Source organism: Ursus arctos, unplaced genomic scaffold (assembly GCF_023065955.2).
Source record: "Ursus arctos isolate Adak ecotype North America unplaced genomic scaffold, UrsArc2.0 scaffold_25, whole genome shotgun sequence".
NCBI classification, from domain to species: Eukaryota; Metazoa; Chordata; class Mammalia; order Carnivora; family Ursidae; genus Ursus; species Ursus arctos.
Genome location: NW_026622930.1, coordinates 31737653 through 31758944, shown reverse-complemented (window position 1 = coordinate 31758944; position 21292 = coordinate 31737653). Strand labels below are relative to the sequence as shown.

At 42.9% G+C, this 21292-nt stretch overlaps 1 protein-coding gene across 21 annotated transcripts in view; it reads left to right on the top strand.

The window, feature by feature from the left end:
- RAD51B (RAD51 paralog B) overlaps positions 1 to 21292 on the top strand; it is a 716334-nt gene that overhangs the window by 401426 nt on the left and 293616 nt on the right. For all 21 annotated transcript variants that reach the window (XM_057318613.1, XM_048219988.2, XM_048219986.2 and 18 more), the window contains one exon: positions 1745 to 1841. In XM_057318613.1, the coding sequence (XP_057174596.1) occupies positions 1745 to 1841 (97 nt within the window). The remainder of the gene's footprint in view (positions 1 to 1744; positions 1842 to 21292) is intronic.

Genomic DNA, 21292 nt, shown 5'->3' with positions numbered 1-21292 from the left:
TATTTATTTATCTGACAGAGATAGAGACAGCCAGCGAGAGAGGGAACACAAGCAGGGGGAGTGGGAGAGGAAGAAGCAGGCTCCCAGTGGAAGAGCCTGATGTGGGGCTCAATCCCATAACGCCGGGATCACGCCCTGAGCCGAAGGCAGACGCTTAACCGCTGTGCCACCCAGGCACTCCCTCTCGTAACAGTTCTGTAAGATGGGTGTGATTTTTACCTATGAGCAAATGAAGCTACTTAACTCAAAAGTTTAAGTAACTGTCCCAGGGTGCGCAGTGTCAGAGTCAGAATTCGAACCCGGTTTAATTAAACTCCAAAGCCCATGCCCTATGTTATAAAGAGAGAAATGAACGTAATTTTTATTCATACTCCTAAACATGAACATTTGTTCTTGAAAGAGCGGCTGTTATTCGACTCTGCAAAGCCATTGTAATTGAAGACACATGGCAGGTGATTCCTACCAGTCCAGATGAAAAGGAGCAATGCAGAAGAGTGAGAGTAGATGTGCAGATACTGAGCAGAGTGCTGGCAGGAGCTGACCATCACTTCAGAGTAGCTGGAGACTCATAAGCCTAGGTCACACACAGAGACCTTGCAAAGGTTGTCTTTGCTAATAGAGTGCGTCATTTCTTTGCCTGACCTTGCCAACATGCTCCCCTCTCAGCCCTCAATTAAGCCGCCGTTGGTAGAGGATTTATCACATGTGCCTGGTTCGTTCAAGAGACAGTGACAGAGGTATGGCTGAAAATAAAGGATAGAGACAGTTTCCATTTCTGTTCAAATTCGGGTGGCAGCAAAACCATAGCTGACCCTCGGGACAGACCAAGACATTCCAACTAGATGCTTATTCCAGATGCTAAGTGCCTAGTACCGTTTTCAGAAGGGACGTTTCCTCTGAGTGACCAAGATGCTCACAGTTTTCCACATGATGGGAACACCCAAACCTTGGGAAACCTTGGGTGTTAGTCAATGTAATGTTCCAGGAGAGAATCTGTATTTTATTCCTCCTTTGGGCTTTCAAACAATATAGTAAATTTTATAAATGAAGGTTTTTAAGGAAAAGAATAGTTTCTTGATTGAATCAAATGCCACGGTGTGGCAGTGGATCATAGGAATTTTAAGTGTTATGAACCGTATTTTGTATAGGTAGGATTATATTAATTTGTGTTTTAAATGCATAGTGAGACTGGAATGTTTTTGTTGGCATTCAACGAATCTCAAAGAACAGTGTTGTTCCTTTCCAGATGAATCTTATTACAGTTTCACAAATTTGGAAATAAAACTCTGACTCTGAGTTAATAAGGAAGAAGCCACAGGCATCCCAATTTTAAATTATTGCTTTTATTTAGCACTAGCAATATCTTGGGCTGTGGATATAATCCTAAAATTTGAAGTTTGATCAAATGTGTTCATATGCATCTTAATTCTCTGGTTAGCCTTCTATTATTTAGCTAATATGACAACACCTCTCAGTACCAATTTACTCAGCATTTAGAAGGAACTGATTGGTGGTTTAAACTCTAAAAGAAGCCTGTTTCCCCTTTTCTGTGTTTTGAATGACTTATAGGTTTTGCCAGATATTCTGGCCTGCAGATAAAACTGATGAAAGTCAGAACTGGGGTTTTCCTACCTATGTGCTTATCAGTCCTCCCCTGAACCACAGTCTGTTCTTTTGAGAGCTCTAATAATTAATTTGGTCTCTTTCTTCTCCCTTCCCCCACCTTCTCCCTGTCTGTTCACAGGTTATCTTGACGAATCAAATTACAACGCATCTAAGCAGAGGCCTAGCTTCTCAGGCAGACCTGGTGTCTCCAGCTGATGATTTGTCCCTGTCTGAAGGTAAGGGATCTGTCCTAGAGGGGCCGAAACTTGACACTGACATATAGCCCCACCGCCTCTCCTCTCTGCCTCTCTGCCCCCTGTTGCGCTGGGAGACTGGGCTGAGAGGCCCTGGCCAGTGAACCCAGCCGGATCCTGGCAATTTAGGCTTAGCCGGCTTCCCTGCCATCTGATTCCTTGTATTTGGAGAGGCTCTTGCCCTGTCTCTATAGGCCAGCTTCCTTTTCCATCTGAGTGAGTCACCCTCACAGACACCCATTACCTCCACCTTGAAGCCTGTCACACCTCCATAGGCTGATTTGGGGTCCTTCGGATAAGGGCTGGCCAACTGCTAAGTGACTTGATTTTTGAGACCGATGCTCACAGGTTGGCTTTACTGGTGGTCCCATAGCAACTCAGCCTTTTGTTTGTGCTGGGTGTTTCTGGACTGGCTTAAAGTGTACAGCCGTGTCGCGTGCTGGAGGTGTGGCATTCCCGACCAGCTTTACAGAAGAGTTAAGAGAAACTCTCCACGTTGGTAAATCTGCAAAATTTTCTTCACCCTCCCATGCTAGCAAAGGTCAGGTTGGCTATGGTTTGCGTAGCTAGGGGAATTACGCCACTGAGCCAGTGGGTGGTTTCTAGCTTTATTGAAAGTTCTTATGTGACATTTCTGAGTTCTGCTAGCTGTGGGCTGGATAAATGTGCGTAGCTGTGACAGACCCCTCTGCACTTCCATTTTCTGAGAAGTGTTCATGAGTGAGCAGATGGGACTTGTACGCCTAGAAAGGCTTCTGACTGCCCATGTGGTCTTCCATGGATTGCCCACAGTTCACGGACTCAAAAATCGGAAGGACCACAGCCCTGCTTCTTGGTGGTGTTTTTCAGAGAGAAAAACTACTTATTCATAAAAATTGTATAATGCTCTGTGTCCCCTATTTCCACATTCAGTGATACGTCACCCCTCCCATCATCACCTGAACTGAAAACCCAAATCTTTACTATTCCTTCCTCCCTGCACTCCTATCATCCAGGCTTCTTGGTTCTTCTTTCCAAATATATTCTTCCTGGGGCGCCTGGGTGGCTCAGTCGTTAAGCGTCTGCCTTCGGCTCAGGGCATGATCTTGGTGTTCTGGGATCGAGCCCCGCATCAGGCTCCTCCGCTAGGAGCCTGCTCCTTCCTCTCCCACTGACCCTGCTTGTGTTCCCTCTCTCGCTGGCTGTCTCTATCTCTGTCAAATAAATAAATCAAATCTTTAAAAAAAAAAAAAAACACAAATATATTCTTCCTCTGCCCCCTCTTCTTTGTAATTAAAAAATAATATCTATGGATATTACACATTTTTTAAATAGGCTTCACGCCCAGTGTGGGGCTTGAATTCAAGACACTGAAATCAAGAGTGGCATGCTCTACCGACTGAGCCAGCCAGGTGCCTCCTCTTTGTGATTTGTATTGTGATCAGCTGACTTATTAAACTCACAGTTGGATTATTTTTATAAATTCCAAAATGGCCTTCCCAACTCCAGCCTCTCTACCATCTTCATCCTGCCACCACCAAATGAAACTCTCCGGATCTGGCTTCGTTTTACTTGTCACCCTCCTACTCAAAAGTCTGGGAACCGTAGGAGCCCATTTTCTGAGAATGGGCTAAGATCAATAAGCTGCTTTTAAAATATTCAGGAATTTGTGATTTGTCAGCCTGAAATCACCCAGGGTAGAAATATTTACACCATGAGAATCTACACATGCTAAAAATCAGGATTTTTTTTTTTCTTTTCTTTTGTGTGCATCAGTTTCCAAAACACCACCAGAGACAGTGCTTCCTCACTCCTCACAGTCTGCCCTGTCCTTCCCGTTCCCCTTGGTTCTTGCCAGTGCCTTGTGGGAAGCTCCCACATCAAGCATGCCGACTTTCTGCCTGCCACTTCCCACTCCTACCCCATGCTGCTGCAGAGACAGCTCGTCCTATCTAGAATAGCATTTCCCTTTTTTACTTCTACTGCTTCCTTTCTTCCCAAATCCTCCGACTCAAGCAAGGTTTATTTAAAGACCACCGCTTCCCACAAAACCTCCTTGTTTGTTCCAGTCTGCACTGGTCTCGCTCCCTCTTCCTCCTCTGTGGCCCTTCTACCTGCTCTGCTTTATAAAGAAAAGGTCCAGGAAAATTAATTTAACTTTTCATGGTTTCCTGACTAGATTGGCAGATTTTTTTAAGGGCACAGGCTAGCTTGTATTCTTTTTGTATCCTGAGTGAGTAGCAAAGTTCTAGGCACAAAGTAGGCAGTAAATAAATGCTAAATGGATACCATAGTAAATACTTTGTAAACAGTAGCTGTGAGATTCACTTTTTAAAAATTGGTGTAATTATTTCATGCACACATACACACACACTCATTTATTCAGCTTTGAGGAGGAAAAAAATGTCTTATTTCCTTATTTAAAAACCAATAAATAATAGCACTTTGCTTTGTCTTGGCTTCCTGGCTTATCTTAAGCAAAGAAGAGGAACAGAACAAATACAGAGGAAATTGTTTTGGGGCTCCAGTGTAACCGCTTCCAGAAAATGGTTAAGTTGTATTCATGACAAGGGGAGACTTATCAGCTCATCCTTAGATAACTTTTTTAAATTATGAAATCCTAGGGAGAATGGAAACAGTTGATTTTTCTAGATCTTTCCTTTGTATAGCTGAGCAGATAAAGAAGCTATAGAAATATTTTTCCTGAAGTCTATGATGAAGTTCCTTACCAGTGAACTAAAATGGACAATTTTCTTAAAGCATTTATACCTATTCAGATACATTGCAACGATTGTTAATGCCACTGTGGTTAATACATATAAATTACTTTGTTGTCTTCAGAATCCATTGTATCAACTTTGCTATTGTGTTATTAGCCCTGTGACCTTGGGCAGGTCTTTCAATGACTTTGAGCCTTAGGTGTTTTTTTTCTATAAAATGACAGGTTGGAAATATAAGATTGCTAAAGTCTTTTCTCACTCTACCATTGTGAGATCATGATATGGGTCCGAAAATCAGGAGCATTCGCTTGTTGATGGGGTTTTAAAATTCTGATTTATAGAGTGGGGTGAATGGCCTTGCATTTTCCTAGATTAAGCATGATAGAAAGGATCTTCAGGAGTCTTAGCACTGATACTTCGGCATACCTGTAAGAGCCTCCTTGCCCCACATTGCTATCTCCTCACGCTGTAAACCATTCTGGTCTTGTCTGTCTCTTGCTCTCTCTGCCTCTTTCCCACACGGGCGTATACACAAGAAGACACGTGTGCAAACCAGTGAGAGTGAGAAACACACTGATGGGGTGAGCTCCAGGTCCACCCTGTCGTGTAATAGATTTCAGCTGCAGAGCAGAGGGCACAGCTTAAACAGTGCTCCCTTGAAAACAGTTGTGGGGTGAGAACAAGCAGCCAAGAGCAGCCAGCAATAAAATGATCTGAGTTGACCTAAGGGAAATACCCAGCAGGGGCCAATTCAGGGAAATGAAGTCCCTTCTGCTCTGATGCAGAGCAGGGAATACAAGTGACCTGGCCCAACGGAGAGATCTCTTCCACCCCAGCGGATCCTGTACTATTAATATCTGCCAGCTGCAGGCCCAGAGCTTCCCCCTGCTGAGATCAAAAGAGCCCCTATCTTAGCTGGAACAAGGTCATCTTCACAGAGCTGTAAAAGTGAGCTCTGGCTGGCTGCAGGGACCTCTTTGGGGGAGGAGAAGTCAGGGGATGGGGAGGTGCTCTCTCACGCTCCTTTAATCTCGGCTGACCAGCTGTTGCCCTCCCAGTGTTTGTAAAGTTGAGAGTTCTTTGTTTTTGTGTTGCTAGTTTTTTTTTTTTTTTTTTTTTTTTCTTATTAAAGTTTATGGCTGGGTTGTTGCTTGGATGATGTAGGCCATGTTCACTGCTTGGATCCATGGTCTGATTCCCTTCATCGGAGTTTCATTCCACTGTTGGATTATCCAGCTCCCAGGTAGGAGAGCCAAAGAAGAGAGAAGTGGACCCCAGAGGTCAAGGACTTCCTCCACATTGCTCCTGCCCCATAGTTTTGTGCCTTGTGAAGGAATCAGAGGGCAAATAGAATTTTCCCTATTTCGTTGAAATAACTTCTCATAGTTGCAGTGTGCTTGTCAGTTTTCAGCCTGCTCTCACAAACATTATTTCATTTAGTGGGGAGAATGGAACCTTCAAGACTTATGCAAATTGACCAAAATTCACTGCCCTGTGAACCTAAGGGCAGAAATCCAGATTTCTGGTTTTAGAATCTACATTGTTCTTGACCAGGCACTGTGAATCAAAGTATTTTCTTCTTTAGTTTTTAGTTTTGTTGACAGAAACTCAGGCAACTAGATTATTACAAAGTTGAGTGACTGGTTATTGACTAGGTTGCTGTGACTGTTCTGTGGCCAAGGACATGTTCCTTAGATGCCCTTGCCAATTCTTCCTGGTGGTCATAGAAAATACTGAGGATGACTGAATCTCAGTCCTAGGGAATATCTCTTTTCCCCGTAGCGATCAGTAGAGAAAGGATCTAACAGTCCAGCTGGCCTAAGGCTCCATACCCTGTTCTGAAGTCACCTGGGATTTGGGCAGAAGGACTGGCTGGGCTTCTGTCCACACAAGCACAGTTGGTAGGTGAGGCTGACGTATGGTGACAGTGGGCCCTGTGCAAGATTGAAGCTCTGCTCAACCTACACCATTGGCTTTCTCTCCTCTGATGATTTAATGGAATAGCAGTCACTTCAGTGTGGCGACATGGCCCATTTCAGGAGCCCCAGATGGCTTCATGGAAAGGAAGACATTATTAGGCTGCCATCCTGGCATTTCCAGCACCTGCCATGTTAGTCTCCTTTTATCTGCATTAATAGTTTTTGATAGATAATAGCACTCAAAAACTAAAAATTGAAAGTGCATGGATGGGTAAAGGAAAGAACACAAGAGAAAAAGCAGTACTTACTAGAACCACGGGTGCTTTCTAGTTTTAGTAGTGGAAGCCTTTCTATTCCAGTTGAATTGATGGCTGATTTCATGTGCAAGAGAAAGTATTTTGGGATTCATACTCCTTAACAAACCATCCCTGCAAAAAGCTGGAGTCCATTTGAAAGATTATATGCAAGTGCATGGCTGGTGTCTCTTTTAAAATAAATTCAACAAGCAAGAGCAGCTCGGAATGGTGGGGGCGAATCAGGGACTCATGGTTGTGAAGAAAGCAGACTTCAAAGTGTGGTATGAATTTTCAAGTTTTATTTCCACTCTTGCTTTCCAGCTGGATCTGCTCTGGATTTACTGCAGGATGTTTGAAATTGTGGCTCCCTGCTAATCTCAGACAGTTGCTATGATCAATGGTTTCTTTCATTTCCGATAAAAAACACTGGTGTTTCTGCTTAAATTGTGTGTACTTTCAGCTTTATTATTGTAGTTGTAATTTATTGTCCAGCATTACCCAAATTTGTAATCCATTAACCACAGACTTTGGGGTGGGTTGGTCAAGTTAGCAGAGCTCTCTCCCCACTTTAGCTCCGAGGCCCTCCACAGCCCAGTCCAAAACTAAAAATGTCTGATGGTTTGTGTAGGACCATGTACAAGTGAGAATGGGTGCAACAACTTTAAAAATCCACCTCTCAGGGGTATGGTGCAGGTTGCTATAATTATTGCTTTGAAAACATAAAGTGTCACCACGTGACAATGAGGTTAATGTTAACAACTGTGATCAGCATTGTTGACCTTAACATCTCTATAGTATTTTTAAATGTCCTAAAATGATGAATCATTTAAACCACCTCAAACAACTGAAGCATGAAGGAGAGAAGGGAATTGCTCAAAGGCCACACAATAAGTGAGAAGTGGTAGTGCCAGGAACAGAAGTTAGAGCCCCTCCTGTGAATTTCTAGATTTGGCTACGGCTGCCTCTTAGGAGTTTTGGATAAAAATGTTTAAGTGCCCTGGTGACCTTTCGATTTCTAATTCCAAAGTCACGGACATATACCAACACATAACCTCACATGCTTCCATTCACAAGGGGCACATGCCTACCCATGCTCCACCCTCCCTAGTTTTCCAGAATCCATGGCACTTAGCTGGGTGTATATCACTTCCAGCAACTGTTCAGATGCCGTGAAAGGCCTAATTTATAGAAAAAGATTAAAAGCCCCCAAACCCTGTGTTGTTTAGCTAAAGAAAACCAACTTCTTATTATGTGAGGTAGGGGCAGCTAGAGTTGAGAGAGGGTGGGCAGAGTCTACAAGAGTCTGACAAGCTGTAAATCTCAAAAGGGAGAGGAACTTGTTGAAGATGTCCAGCAGGGAGACCAGGGGGTAATAGGATCAAGGCAGAGGGACCAACAGGAGAAAGGGAACATTGAAGTCAGCCACCAGGAAGTATTTCTTGGTCAGGAGCTCTGTTTTGCTAGCAGTAGTTTGCCAGAGAGAGACACATTTGAAGCATGAGGTGCATTACGATCAAATGAGACGAGAGAGAGCTTTCTTGGGGGTCAGTCTTTGAGGTGGTTCGTGGGAGGCCTGGGCTAGATGTTTTGAAAGTATTTTCCTCTTACCCTCAGACTTCTTCACTACTTAGGATTTACTGGCTAATTTCCTAGATCTGCACATGTTCCTGTTAACATCTCAGCATCACAAAGACAGAAGGGACGAGAATACCAAAGCCAGTTTTGTCAATTGTTTCAACTACAGAGATGACGGGGCCAAAAGCCCAAGAATGGGATGCCAAGAGGGGGTGTGATCCCAGAGGGCTTCAAGTCAGAAGGATTTTCTGAGACAAGATCCATGTTTACCATCATCAAAGAGAATTCAATACCAAATATGAGAGGCCTCTAGGTCAGAGATCATAAAGAAGGGATGAATGGCTGGTTTCTAGGAGTGGTGCCCAGAGAATAACTTGGTTTGCATTGTAATGTGGCATGAAAAACTTTCAGAATGCATTTGTGATGTTTACTAGGATTTGGGGAGGATTATAACAAGGTCTGGCAAGGTGGTTTAGCCCAAGGACAGTCCCGCTGAGCTCTGACCTAGGCTCAGATCTCTCTGAAGGCTTTGCTTTTCCTCATTTTTCTGATAAGCCGCTAAATAAATTCTAGTTGGATTAAGCTGCACTTCATTCAGTCATACTGACATTTCCTATGCAATAGCTGCATTCCTGCATATATTAGCATAGTTTTAGAGCTATGGCCCCTCCAAAAAAAACTTTTTGGCTAGTTGAAGAGACTTTCAAGTTCCTTCCAGCCGACGATTTTATGAGTTGTGGAGCCCCTACTATATGCACTATGTTAATGTTATAGGAAATCCAGAAATGAGCAAGGTATGGTCCTTGCCCACAAGATATTTACAGTGTAGATTGAGCATAGTTCTAAAGGAGAATATTATTAGGTCAAATGTGGGTGGTGCTTTCAGACAAGATGGTATGCACCAAAGCCTCCAGGATTTAGGAAGAAGAGCACACTCTTCCTCAGCAGAGGGGAATCTGAATGGTCCAGGGAGGAAGATGTAAGAGACAGCCCTTGAGGGATAGATAGGATTTCAACAGGCAAAGAAGAGTAGAGATCAGGAAAATCTATGAACTAAGGCATTAAGTTCAAAATGGGCCATGTCCTGCCCTTATCTTTTGTCCTTCTCCCCCTTTCTGTTCTAGCCTCATAGCCCACTCTCCTGTTTCTCAAATTCACCAAAGTGTTTCTACTTCTGGGCTTTTGCATTTTTTTTTTAAGATTTTATTTATTTATTTGACACAGAGAGAGATAGCCAGCGAGAGAGGGAACACAAGCAGGGGGAGTGGGAGAGGAAGAAGCAGGCTCCCCGCGGAGGAGCCCGATGTGGGGCTCGATCCCAGGAACCTGAGATCACGCCCCGGGCCAAAGGCAGATGCCTAATGACTGAGCCACCCAGGCGCCCCTGGGCTTTTGCATTTGTTATTCCTACTGACTGGAGCACTTGTCCAGATCTCTCCTTGGCCTCCTCTCTCACTACATTCAGTACTGCTCAAGCCTCATCTTCTGAGAGACGTCTTTCTTCACCTCTCTAAGATGGGGCCCCCACCCCATCCCATCCTCTTCTGCCCCCCAAGCCTGCTTTATTTTTCTTCATTGCCCTTATCACTACCTGATTCATATTATAAATTTGTCTATGGGTTCACTGTCTGCCTCCTTTGCTTTCATATAATCTCCTCAAGGGCAGGGACTTTGTCTTGATCACTCCTGTATTCTGTAGTTCCTGGAGAGTACCCAAGAAATATGGGATCTGTATTGTAGGGAAATGCAGGAAGAGGGCGAAGGAGCCTCATTTGCCTGGGGTGGTCACTTACAACAAATCTAGAAATAGATTGGGGCCAGACTTTGAATGCCAGACTGAATTTAGATTTTATGCTAAAGTGATCATAACTATACATCCTCAAGACTATCTAGATGAGATGTATAGGATGGTTTAGGGATATGGAGATTAGAAGTAGGGAGACAATGAACTCATCAAATATTTAGGGAAATGGGGCATCCATTTTGTACCAGGAACTATACTTAGTGCTAAGAATATAGAGATGGAAGAATGACATTCTAGACAGAGGATATGTCGTTATCAAAGATATGATGGGAAGGGCATGGTCATTGGAGGAACTGCAGTAATTCCTTATGGCTGGGAGTGCAGGGGGATGTATGAGAAATGCAAGGGATGAGACTTGAGAAGTAGGCATGTGGATCATGGACATCTGGCATGCCATATTAGGGAGTTTATGATTTTTCCTGAAGCCCCCGTGAGAAGAATGTGAGGATAATCCATTGGCAACACATCATTTCCTTGATCAACATGATTGATGAGGCTTATTTGACTGGCTAGGAATGTTTCTCTTTCCTCCCTTACAGTTCCATGTGCATCCCTTACAAAGCCACATGCTCAATCAAAGAAGATGGATGATCTCCCCAGATAGAATAGGGCTGTTCTTTAGTTAAGGTTATGTAGTGGTTGTGTTTCCACACCAGAAAATTTATTCCAGTGGTTCTCAAACTTCAGCATGCATCAGAATCACCAGGTGAGGGTGTAGGGGTGTGGGGGTGTGGTTATTAATGTACACATTGCTGGGCTCCCACTCCCAGAGTTTCATTCAGTTGTGGGAGGGGCCAGATAATTTGCATTTCTAACAGGTTCTCAGGAGTTGTTGATACTGCTGGTTTAGGGACCACACTTTGAGAACCACTCTTTATTCAGTGAATCTCTTATCTGTGTTAGGCACCAAGAATACCAAGATGAATGTGTCTCCATCTGAGCTCTCCAGGACACTATCTTAAGAGAGGAGATAGGCATGTTAGAAGGACTTAGGTAGCCATTTGCCTTTATTGGGTCACGAGGCTTTGTCTCAGGTCTGTGATAGTGTAGTTACTAGACTGTTCAGGGCCCTTTGGTAGCAAGAAACAAAGACGCTCGCGTTTGCTTACAAAAAGTTAGGATTATTAATAACAATAGCTAACAGTATGGACCACATATTGTATGTCTTGCATTGTACATCCATTGTGGCATTAACACAACAACCCTCTGAGGCAGATGGTAATCATTACCCTATTTTATAGATAAACAGAGGCTTAGAAAGCAGCACAATTACTGACAGAGCCAGGATTCTAACCCAAAAATCTGGCTCCAGAACTTACATTTTTTTCCACTAGGTTCTTCTCTAAGGATATATGGCTATGTGCAAATAGGAACTAAAATATGGCCTGATTACATAGGTATTGGAAACAGGTCATTCTCTTCATTTTTCTGATCCCTACCTAAGCTTTCCACGGCACTGGCCCTTGACCTTATGATCTGATTGGTCCAATTTACCTTTTCACACCTGGTAATTCTGCAGATGAGTGGTCTTTTGGGCCTGTCACCCATGGCTGAGAAGTCATATGAACATGGCGAGTACACCTATCTTTTCATTGAGATGCATAGATAAGGGGCACTTTTCCCTTAACAGGTTATGCATGAAGGGCAGATTCCTCTACCCCCACATAGCCTCTAATTCAAGAATTTTGTCCAACTAAGCAGATATCATTATAAGTTTACTTATAAACCCAGAGATATGTATACCTCTGTCAATCCCATCAGTCACATCCATTCTCAGAATCCTCTCCTTCTTGATCAACTTTTTGGTATTACTTACCTATTGCTTGTCCATGCCTTTGAGCCAATACACTGGTTAAAAAACACCAGTAACATTTGAAAATATTTTTTTCCAGTCCCAGATAACCATCTGATTCCTCTTCAATTTTCTTTATACCTACAGTCAACCCTTGAGTTTTTCTTCAGGGATGAGAGAGGTCTCTTCTATTTATCTGGAATCTACTACATATTCTAAATAATTATTATCTGATGACACATGAAGCCTAAGCTTACCTGTGTACAAGTTACCTCCTATTCAGGGACATGTGACCAGCATATTAGCACGGACTATAGGATATAGTGGTCATCAGAATATAGTGGCCATAATTTACCGCTGTTTAAGACAAGATCAGATGTCTTTTCTTGTCATACCCAAGATGGCAGCTGGGTAACAGAAAAATGTGCCGTGGAGAACTCCATATCTATAAGTTCCATCCTTTCTACAATTTATGATATGCTGGAACAAAAGCATAAGCAGTAGATCCAAGGCCTAACGAGAGAGACCCTCGTGGCTCCCTCAGGGACCAAACTGGAACCAAGGAAAATAGCTTGTGCTTTGACATGATGATAGGAATTCAGGTAAATTAGGAAAAAAAAAATCTAATCTGTGATCATTAGAAGGTAAACTCCTTGAGGATAGGAATCTTTCTCTTTTGTCCACTACTGGATTATCAGAGCCTACAATACTGCCTTGTATAGTAGTTACTCAATAAATACTTGATGACTGAATGAGGCACCTACAGCTGCAAATTGCGGGCAAAGAATTATTTAAAGCTTTAGATATGTATTTACCTTAAAGAAGCATGAAACCACTACTGTGGTTTTTCTCATCAGACATGATCATATATGCTTTAAAATTCCTCCAAAATGCAATCAGCTTTAGCTATGTACCTGCACTAACTCTGTGTGATAAATAACATTAAGCGGGGCAGGGAAAGTGTCAAAAGGGAAAGAGCAGGAGCCTAATAACTCTGCGTTTGGAGGGGAAATCTCCCCCATTTACACCAGCATGGAAACTGAAGCCGTTGAGTCTGATATATAATATGGATATTTATTAGGGGCCTACTATCTACTAGGTCCTGTGCTCGGCAGAAGCTACAGTCCTTGCTCTTTGCGAAGCTCACAGGAGGGAGGAAGTGTGATGGACGGGGAAGCAGAGTGTGCTGTGATGGCTCTGGGTGGAGGATATAGCTGGGAAGCACACAGGATCCTGGTTTGGGGACGGGAGTTCTCTAGGAAGGCTTTCCAGTGAGGAGACCCTTGAGCTGTCTCCTGAAGGGTCAGTAGCAGTTCCCAAGAGGAGAAAGAGAATGGGAAGGTGCTCCTGGCCTCGAGAAAAGCCTCTGTAATGGGCTAGAGGCAGGGCGCCACAGGAGACCTGTGGGAGGAGTGCGAGGGCTGGCATGGAAGACGTAGGTCCATCTGTCGAGATAGGCGGGGCCAGGGAGTGGAAGGTGCTCTTCATCGTGCTGCTCACTTGGAGTTCTTTCCTGAAGCTGAGGGGAGCCACTGAAACAGGCACGAGACAGGATGATTTTGTGGTTCAAAGAAATTTCTCAGGGAGTGATGGACAGGTTAGAGGGAATGGGGATGAAACTAGAGAGCTTGGGTTTTGATTTCTTTGAGGGGAATCACTTTTGAGTGGAAAACAGCCTTAAATTTCTCAAGGTATTGGGAACTTTATAATAAGCTTTAACCATTCTAAAGTCTGAGTGGCCAGGTCTAGCTTTTCCCACTCAAAAACCTGAGAGAGATTTCTTTGGTGCATTCAGGCACCCGAGTAGTATCAGGTGAGCCTTCCCTTTATCAAGGCACCTTATAGTTAGAAGTGGCTTATCTGGGGCGCCTGGGTGGCACAGTCGTTAAAATGTCTGCCTTTGGCTCAGGGCATGATCCCAGCGTTCTGGAATCGAGCCCCACATCAGGCTCCTCCGCTGGGAGCCTGCTTCTTCCTCTCCCACTCCCCCTGCTTGTGTTCCCTCTGTCGCTGGCTGTCTCTCTCTGTCAAATAAATAAATAAAATCTTAAAAAAAAAAAAAAAAGAAGTGGCTTATCTGTAATTCTTTGCTAGGTGGTGAGAGAAAATAGCTAATGATTTAAAGGGCCCTATGGAAATTAGTATATGTTTTGTGTCCTTTTTTGCTAGTGAGAATAATGAATGTCCAGTATGTGTCGGACATTGTACTGAGCATGAAAATTCTCAACAGCTTTGTGGGGTTCAATTATAACCTCCATTTCAGAAACAAAGAAACTGAAGTGTGGAGCATTTATGTAAGCTGCTGATGGTCAGCTAACTAGTGATTATTCGCTGGGATTCGAACCCACAGTCTGTGCTCTTGACCAGTACATTATACTCAGTTCTTCAAGGTGATCCTACAAGCACCTCACTGAGCTTATGATCACATATTTCCGCCTGCCACTGCCAGAGTTGAGAGGGTCCCACACTAAGCGCTATGATAACTGTGGCCATTTCTTTGTAGATGCCCTGAAGTCTCTTTACAGACAGACATTAGAGAAGAGGTGTTTTTAAACAGTAGACAGGGCACTGCCTTTGGAATGAGGAGACCTGTGTTCAGGGGCCAGCTCTGCCACAAACTGTCTGTGTTACTTTGAGCAAGTCACTTAACTTCTCTGGGCCGCGGTTCCCTCGGCCACTTACGTAGGGTGTCGCATGAGGTGATGTCTTGTGAAGTTCACTTCTTCAAGGCAAACCGATATTTTCTTTTTTAAGTTTCAGACAAGCTTCTCTGTTTCTCCTTTAAAGATGAACAAAGCAAACCCCAGGCTGGACCAAACCCTCTATGAGCATTTTGGCACATCCCTTTGTCACTGCTGCTATTACACTGCTTGTGCAGAGCAGCAATCTTCACATGTTTTTGAATCCACAACCCAATTGTTTTTGAGCACACTGCCCAAAATATGTAAAACTGCTATCTGTAAAATATAGAGCTACTATGCTATTAGGTTATATAAAACACACTAGAAATAGAGGTTTTAAAAAAACGAAATCGATTCTAATTATTTTTTCCCCACATCCCAGTGAGTCATCATATGCATGCCTGCCACTGATGTCATGGGGACAGTTCAAATTTCTCCCTTCCTTGTTTTCATTGCAAAGCTCTTTACTGTCCCAAAAAGAATGAGACTGAGCCCAAAACTTGAGCATTGGCTCCATTCTTTCAGTTGTTCATCCATTCACATATGAAGCATCTATCATGTAAAGCTTGCTGGGTGCTCGGGGGTAGCAAGAACAATATCAGGCTTGGCCTCTGCCCCCTAGAACATAAAGGCTAATTCTAATTTTTGTCAGCCTTATCTGGAATCCTAGAATTCCTGCATACTGTAATGAAGCCAAACCTTACATCTGAACGGGTTGTATGTGTTACACTACAGTGCATAGGACCGGGAAAAGATAAGAAAAGAAGGCAAGGCCAGAATATGAGGTCCACACACATGAGACAGTTCAAGTCACACTGAGCACAGCACTTAGTGAGTTGCCGGGATGAGGGCAGCAGATTTTAAATGTCTGGGGCACTCATGGAAAGGAGAGGCTATCACGATCTTTTGGTGGCGTGGACCACCATCTTAGGATATTAGAACACAACGAAGATGGACTCCCTGACTGGTCTGTCCTGAATCACAATGTAGGTAGGGCCCTATATATCAGCCAACAGACAACCTCCATCGCTCATGAAGGTACAGGCTGAGAATCAGCCGCATGTTTCACTGAGAACTCGCCAGCCTGGCCAAGGTAGTTCTGTGTAGCTTAACACCTGTGGTGGGTGACTGTTTTTCTTGGCCAGTTGTTTCATGAGCACCAAATCAGATAAACTGTGCTTGGTTCCTATGCTCACTCCAGACACAAACAATTAAGCACATCCTGCTAGAATGGTCATGTTAGGGAACCTGGCCTTCCTGTGCTGATCATCTGGTTTTCCTGCCCCTCAGGGTCAGAGTTTGGAGAAGCTGCTGAGGCAAACTTGAGAAAGCTGTTAACCCTTAAAAGGGGGTTAGCTGTTCACCAAATATATTCAAAAATGGTTTGCAGCCAAAGCCTTACCATGTATGGCAGTTTTCAATGATTATCAAAATCATGATTTCATTAATTTTACCCTCTGTTCAGCGCTGCCTTAGAGAAGTCAGAGATGCAACTGATGGATTCTTTCCTGGTTTGATAACCAAGTTGCACTCTCAGGTTGAGGCAGTCACCTTGTACTTCGTTTATTCATCTGTGAACTGGGGTAAAGTTGCCCATGCATCGGTGAAATTCACAAATGAAACCTCATTTAGTTGGTTTTAAATTTTGTGAGAAATCACTTTCCTTCATGAGAATGCACAAATCAGCTGAGACTAGCATGACTGATTCCAGAAGTAGCCCAAGCTGAATAGATCTCTGAAGGAGTCCTCCGAAATGGGTACACATGACCCAGCCTGGCCTTTGCCCAGCTAGCTTCGGGAACCACTGAGGGCATGGAGGAACTATGATCTTGGTATTTTGCCCTACAGATAAACATTCTTGCAATTCTAAGTGTAGGTGGAATTTGTGATAAGCGTGTATTGGGGAATCTTTGAAAACATGTAAGTTAGTAATGCTATCTCTTTGGGAAGATGTACATCCTTAAAGACTGAAATGAGATTACGGGGCAAGGTCCTGGTGGAGAAAGAGCTAGGAGTGTATGTTGATCTCTGGAGGTCAGTTTATGGAGGGCCAGGCAATGGATCGCGCCATCGGGAAAGGAATCTAGAAAGGTGAGGAGACTCGTGAGAAAGAAGGTGACTTCTGTTGACAGGTCACTGTTTTTCAGACTCAGTGAGGATGAGAAAGGAAAGCCAAAAACCTACATGACAGCTTCTTTTGGATTGGACAAAAATATTGATTTTTTTTTTCGATCTGGAATTTGACAGGGTCAGTTCACGTCTGGGTTTTCAGCACTTAATACAGGGCCCTTTTGTCTAGGGAGGCGGCTGGACTGGTTTTTCCTCCAGGCAGGTGCACAGAGGGCGTTTATTGTAGCCCGAAACACAAACACCAAGCCCCTAGGCCCCGATCCACACACTCTCCAGCGTGGCTCAAGGAAATAAAGTGAACAATGTCTCTTGCAACAGGCGAGCACTGTAAATGCCACTCCTGAATGAAATATTTCTTAAAACTTTGTATCCGTAACTCGATCGTCTCTTAAAACTTAATTATATGTCGGGAAAAAGGAAGCCATTGGCTCCTCCAGCTGTCCAGGTTGAACAGGGGCTCACAATGGAGCATATCCGATTCGCGGCCTCACTTAGGTAATCAGATTAATATCTCCTGAATTGAATTTACCCTTTTGATATGGAGTCTTTCAGCTGCCTTGTTTCACATCTCGAATTCTGACAAAGCTGTGCAGCCTTTGAGTAATTTCCCTGAAATCTATATGCGGGAAGCCTGTTCTCTTTCGAGCACTTTTTGGGACTTGTACCAATTAAATCTGTTTCTGGCACACTTTTAATGGCATACTTTCCCCTGAGTCAACAACTGCTCCAAAATCTGAGGTCATTTGTTGAATTTAAAAGCAAAGGTTATGAAACAACCATTTCAGGCTTCACCAGCCAAGGCCCTGTGGCTTTGAAAGGGGTGATGAGACAGGAGCAAGGCTAGTAAACTGGATTTCTTACACACAAAATAAATTAATTACTGTGTTTCTGTTAAATCAGTATCAAACCAGGTCTGTCTGCACCCTCTCTGCCAACCTCGCTGTCCCTTTCTCTGCAAATACACCCCCTTCTCCTGGGGCTTTCATACTCACTATTGAAGTTCACCCTCTTGCTGTTGTTCTTGCAAAACAAACATCTGGACTGGATTTTTGTCAGCTGGAGTTGAGAGAGAACTGTAAATGATGCAGTGATTTTTTTTTCATCCTTATTAAATGTATTTATAGCCAGTCTGAAGCCAGGAAACATGTTTTTAAATGGCTAGAGCCCTTGATTGGAGGTTCTCAAGGAACGTACGGTGGATGGTGTTTTTCCCCTTGCCATGTTCTAAGTAATACAAAGATAGAATTACATAATTCCCTATTTGGGTGGTTGTTGGGTTTTTTTGTTTGTTTGTTTTTTGGTCTTTTATTTCCCTGAAGGACCCTTCATTAGGACATTTTGTATGTCAGAATTCTTCCATTGTATTAGTTTATCCAATGCGCCTTTCTTTCCATCGGTGAGAGAAAAAGGAATATAACGGGCAGGCTATTTCTGAATAATTACAGCGATGGAGAGTGAATTTCTGGTTGTTTGAGACGTGAACCAATGGCATGGGTATTTTCTTTTGCCAAAAGAACACAACTTGGATCCTATTTCTACCTTTTCCACTTAACAACCTCTAAAATCTGAAAGCTGCAAATCTTAAAGAATCTCATTCATTTTCTCATTATTTAAGATAATAAAAGGCTCCACAAGGGGCTTAGGAAAATAATTTATAAAATACTTTGCTGTGCCCTTAGACCTTATTAAATCACAATGCCTTGGGGTTTATATACTTATTTAAGAAACAAAAACCTTCTAGAGGAGGTTGAGTCACATGATGATTTTTTTTTTTTTTTTGAGATCCCTTCCACTTCTATGATTTGAGATGATTCTTTGAATCTTTCACTGTCACTTAAAAAAAAAAAGAAGAAGAAGAAGGCTGTTTGGGAATGAGGTTTGTTACCCACAAGCATTTTCTTCCCCAGAGAAGAGACTGTTCTGCTTCCTGCCACCCAAGCCAGTCATTCCTCAGCCGGAACAATAGGGTTTAATGTTCTCCATCTTGCTAAGCATTAGTCTCTGTTGTTATGAAAGTGAATTGAAACCAAATGCACTTTCTATTGGAAAGGCTGCCATTGATCACAACCCATGGACCATACTGAGCGGGAGGGTGCTCATAAATCAGAGGGGACATCCTTGCTGTAGTATGGAACACCAGGGATTTCGCTGCTGGGCCTCTGAACAGACCTCTGATGCAGCTCTATATTATTTTGTTTCTGCCATTTGAAGATCGGTGTTCCATATTTAGTTCTTAGAAATGTTCACAGATCCTTTAGAGAATTATCTTGCTAATGGACTGGGAAAGCTATTCTTACAGTGAGACCCTTCATTAACTAAGAGGGCATACAAGATAGCTCATGTGCTCCACCAAGAAAGGCAGCTCTGTTTCATCTGTCTGATGGGAAGCGTTTGAGACAGAGCGGCCTCATCGCATGTGGATTTCTGCTGCCCACTTTGCAGTTATTGAAGTAGAAGCCAACTCAGTGGCACTGGTACTGGCTGTGAAAGGAGCACAGAGAGCTCATCACTCATCACCAGCCTCATGATTCAGAGGGCTGTGCATCAGAAAACAGCAGGCCCAAAGGTAAAGAGCATTTATTTTCAGGTGGGGAGAAAGGAGAATCACAGGGAGGTAGAGAGATGTAAAAGGCAAAGACGAATCCAGGCAGACATGAAACAACACTGCATCTTCCAAGAGCAGAAAGCCAAACAGATACTGCTAGATTTAGCTTTCATTCTATCTGGAGATGAAAATCAGAGGGTGGATGAAGGTTGCATGCAAGGGGCATGGAGTTCTCTGTCTGCGCTTAGAAACTTCCAAAATATTTTCCTAACAACAACAATAATAATAAGGATTATAATAGCTTTTATTAAATCTCCCTAAAGAAACATCTTTAAATGCAGTATCGTTTGTTGTAAAACATTGCAACTTACAGTGGAGTCAGGATCTCTGCCTGAGAGTTTGTGAGGGAATGGACACAGAGCCTCTGGTGTTGGACACTAACTAATTCCTCTAACCAAAAGAAATGAATAGTCATGGGAAATGGTTATTCTAGCTATGATGCTTTGGGAAATTCAACAGAATGTGATGACATTATATAAGGAATAATCTTAGACACACCAGGACATATGTAAGTCAACTTGACTGTCTTTATCATGGGAAACATAATTTGATTAATATGATTTTTTTGTAATTTTATTTTATTCTGCTGTATTTTGTGTTAGTTTGATACCATTGTCAGGTATGGACATCTTTCATTTAGATACCTGTTTTCTATAATTCAAGGCTTTAAAAATAAATCTCCTCTTCCTCTGGCAGAAGTTGGGTACAAGTAAGATCAGACATCCTGTTCATTCTGGGATGGAAAGGATCCCATCAAAACTCTGTGGGCTATTTGCCCCTCAGGCACACAAGCCTGATTTCCTCTTATCACCCGATGAATTTTCAAATGTTCTATATTTTCATCCACCGTGGTTGTGCTTTTTAGGAAGCCATGAAGCCTGTAAACCATATGAAACATCTGAACACAACATATAGGACAACTCCACACTATTGTCAGGATTATTACAGGTCTGAGGGCCTGAAGTAGGACCAGTCAGGCTGAAAGGGAGGGGGAAGAGGGCGGTCTTATACGCAATCATGGAACACTACATCAGAAACTAATGATGTACCGTATGGTGACTAACATAACATAATAAAATTTTAAAACTAAATAAATAATTAATTTTTAAAAAGCAGATGGCCTTTCTCTCTAAGGAAAGCTAGTTTGTCTAAAACAAAAGAAACTCTACAGAGTGGTGAGCAGCCTTGCTTATTTGAACCAGTTTCCAGCCTTTTCTTTTGCTTTTTCTCTCTTAACTCTTTTGTGAGCCATTTCACTTCTGCTCTCACAGACTTTTTCAAGACATGACAGTCATGGCCGAGCCTCTTCTGTGGAGAAAGTTTGGGCCACGTTGTTCTCCCAGCTGGGAGCTCCTGTCTCTCATCAGTGTATAGTGTATAGTGTACCCCTTATAGTGTACAAAGATGTACCCCTTTAGATAGAGTGGCCTTTCTTTTGTTCCCTCGTACCTCCTCATCTCCCATTTGTCCAGCCCTGTATACCTCATCTTTGTATGCATGAAGCTCATTCCCCCCAGAACGTTTCTGTGCATGGAGGAATGCAGACTAGGGTGTTGGTGCCATGTCCACTTTGTTAACTGCAGCCCAATATGTAATCTGGTAGAGAAGAAAAGACAAGATCAACAAAATCAATTTTAACAGACTACCCCTAGGCAGCTTTGTCTGAAGAGGAAATAATTATTTTTTAAAAATGAGACTTAAGTAGGCCATTTGGGAAGCAGGCAATGACTATTTTAAAGGCTTGAAATTCTAACATATGTCTATGACTTTTTTCCCTCATCTCTTGCAAATAGATAATGGTTTACGTCAAGAGAAAATTCAGGGAAAAAAGCCTTTTTTTATTCCCAGGAAATCTGGCCACTGTGTTCTGCAGCCAGTGATAAATGACAATGCCACCAACAGTGACCTAGGACATCCTGAATTCTTGCGCTT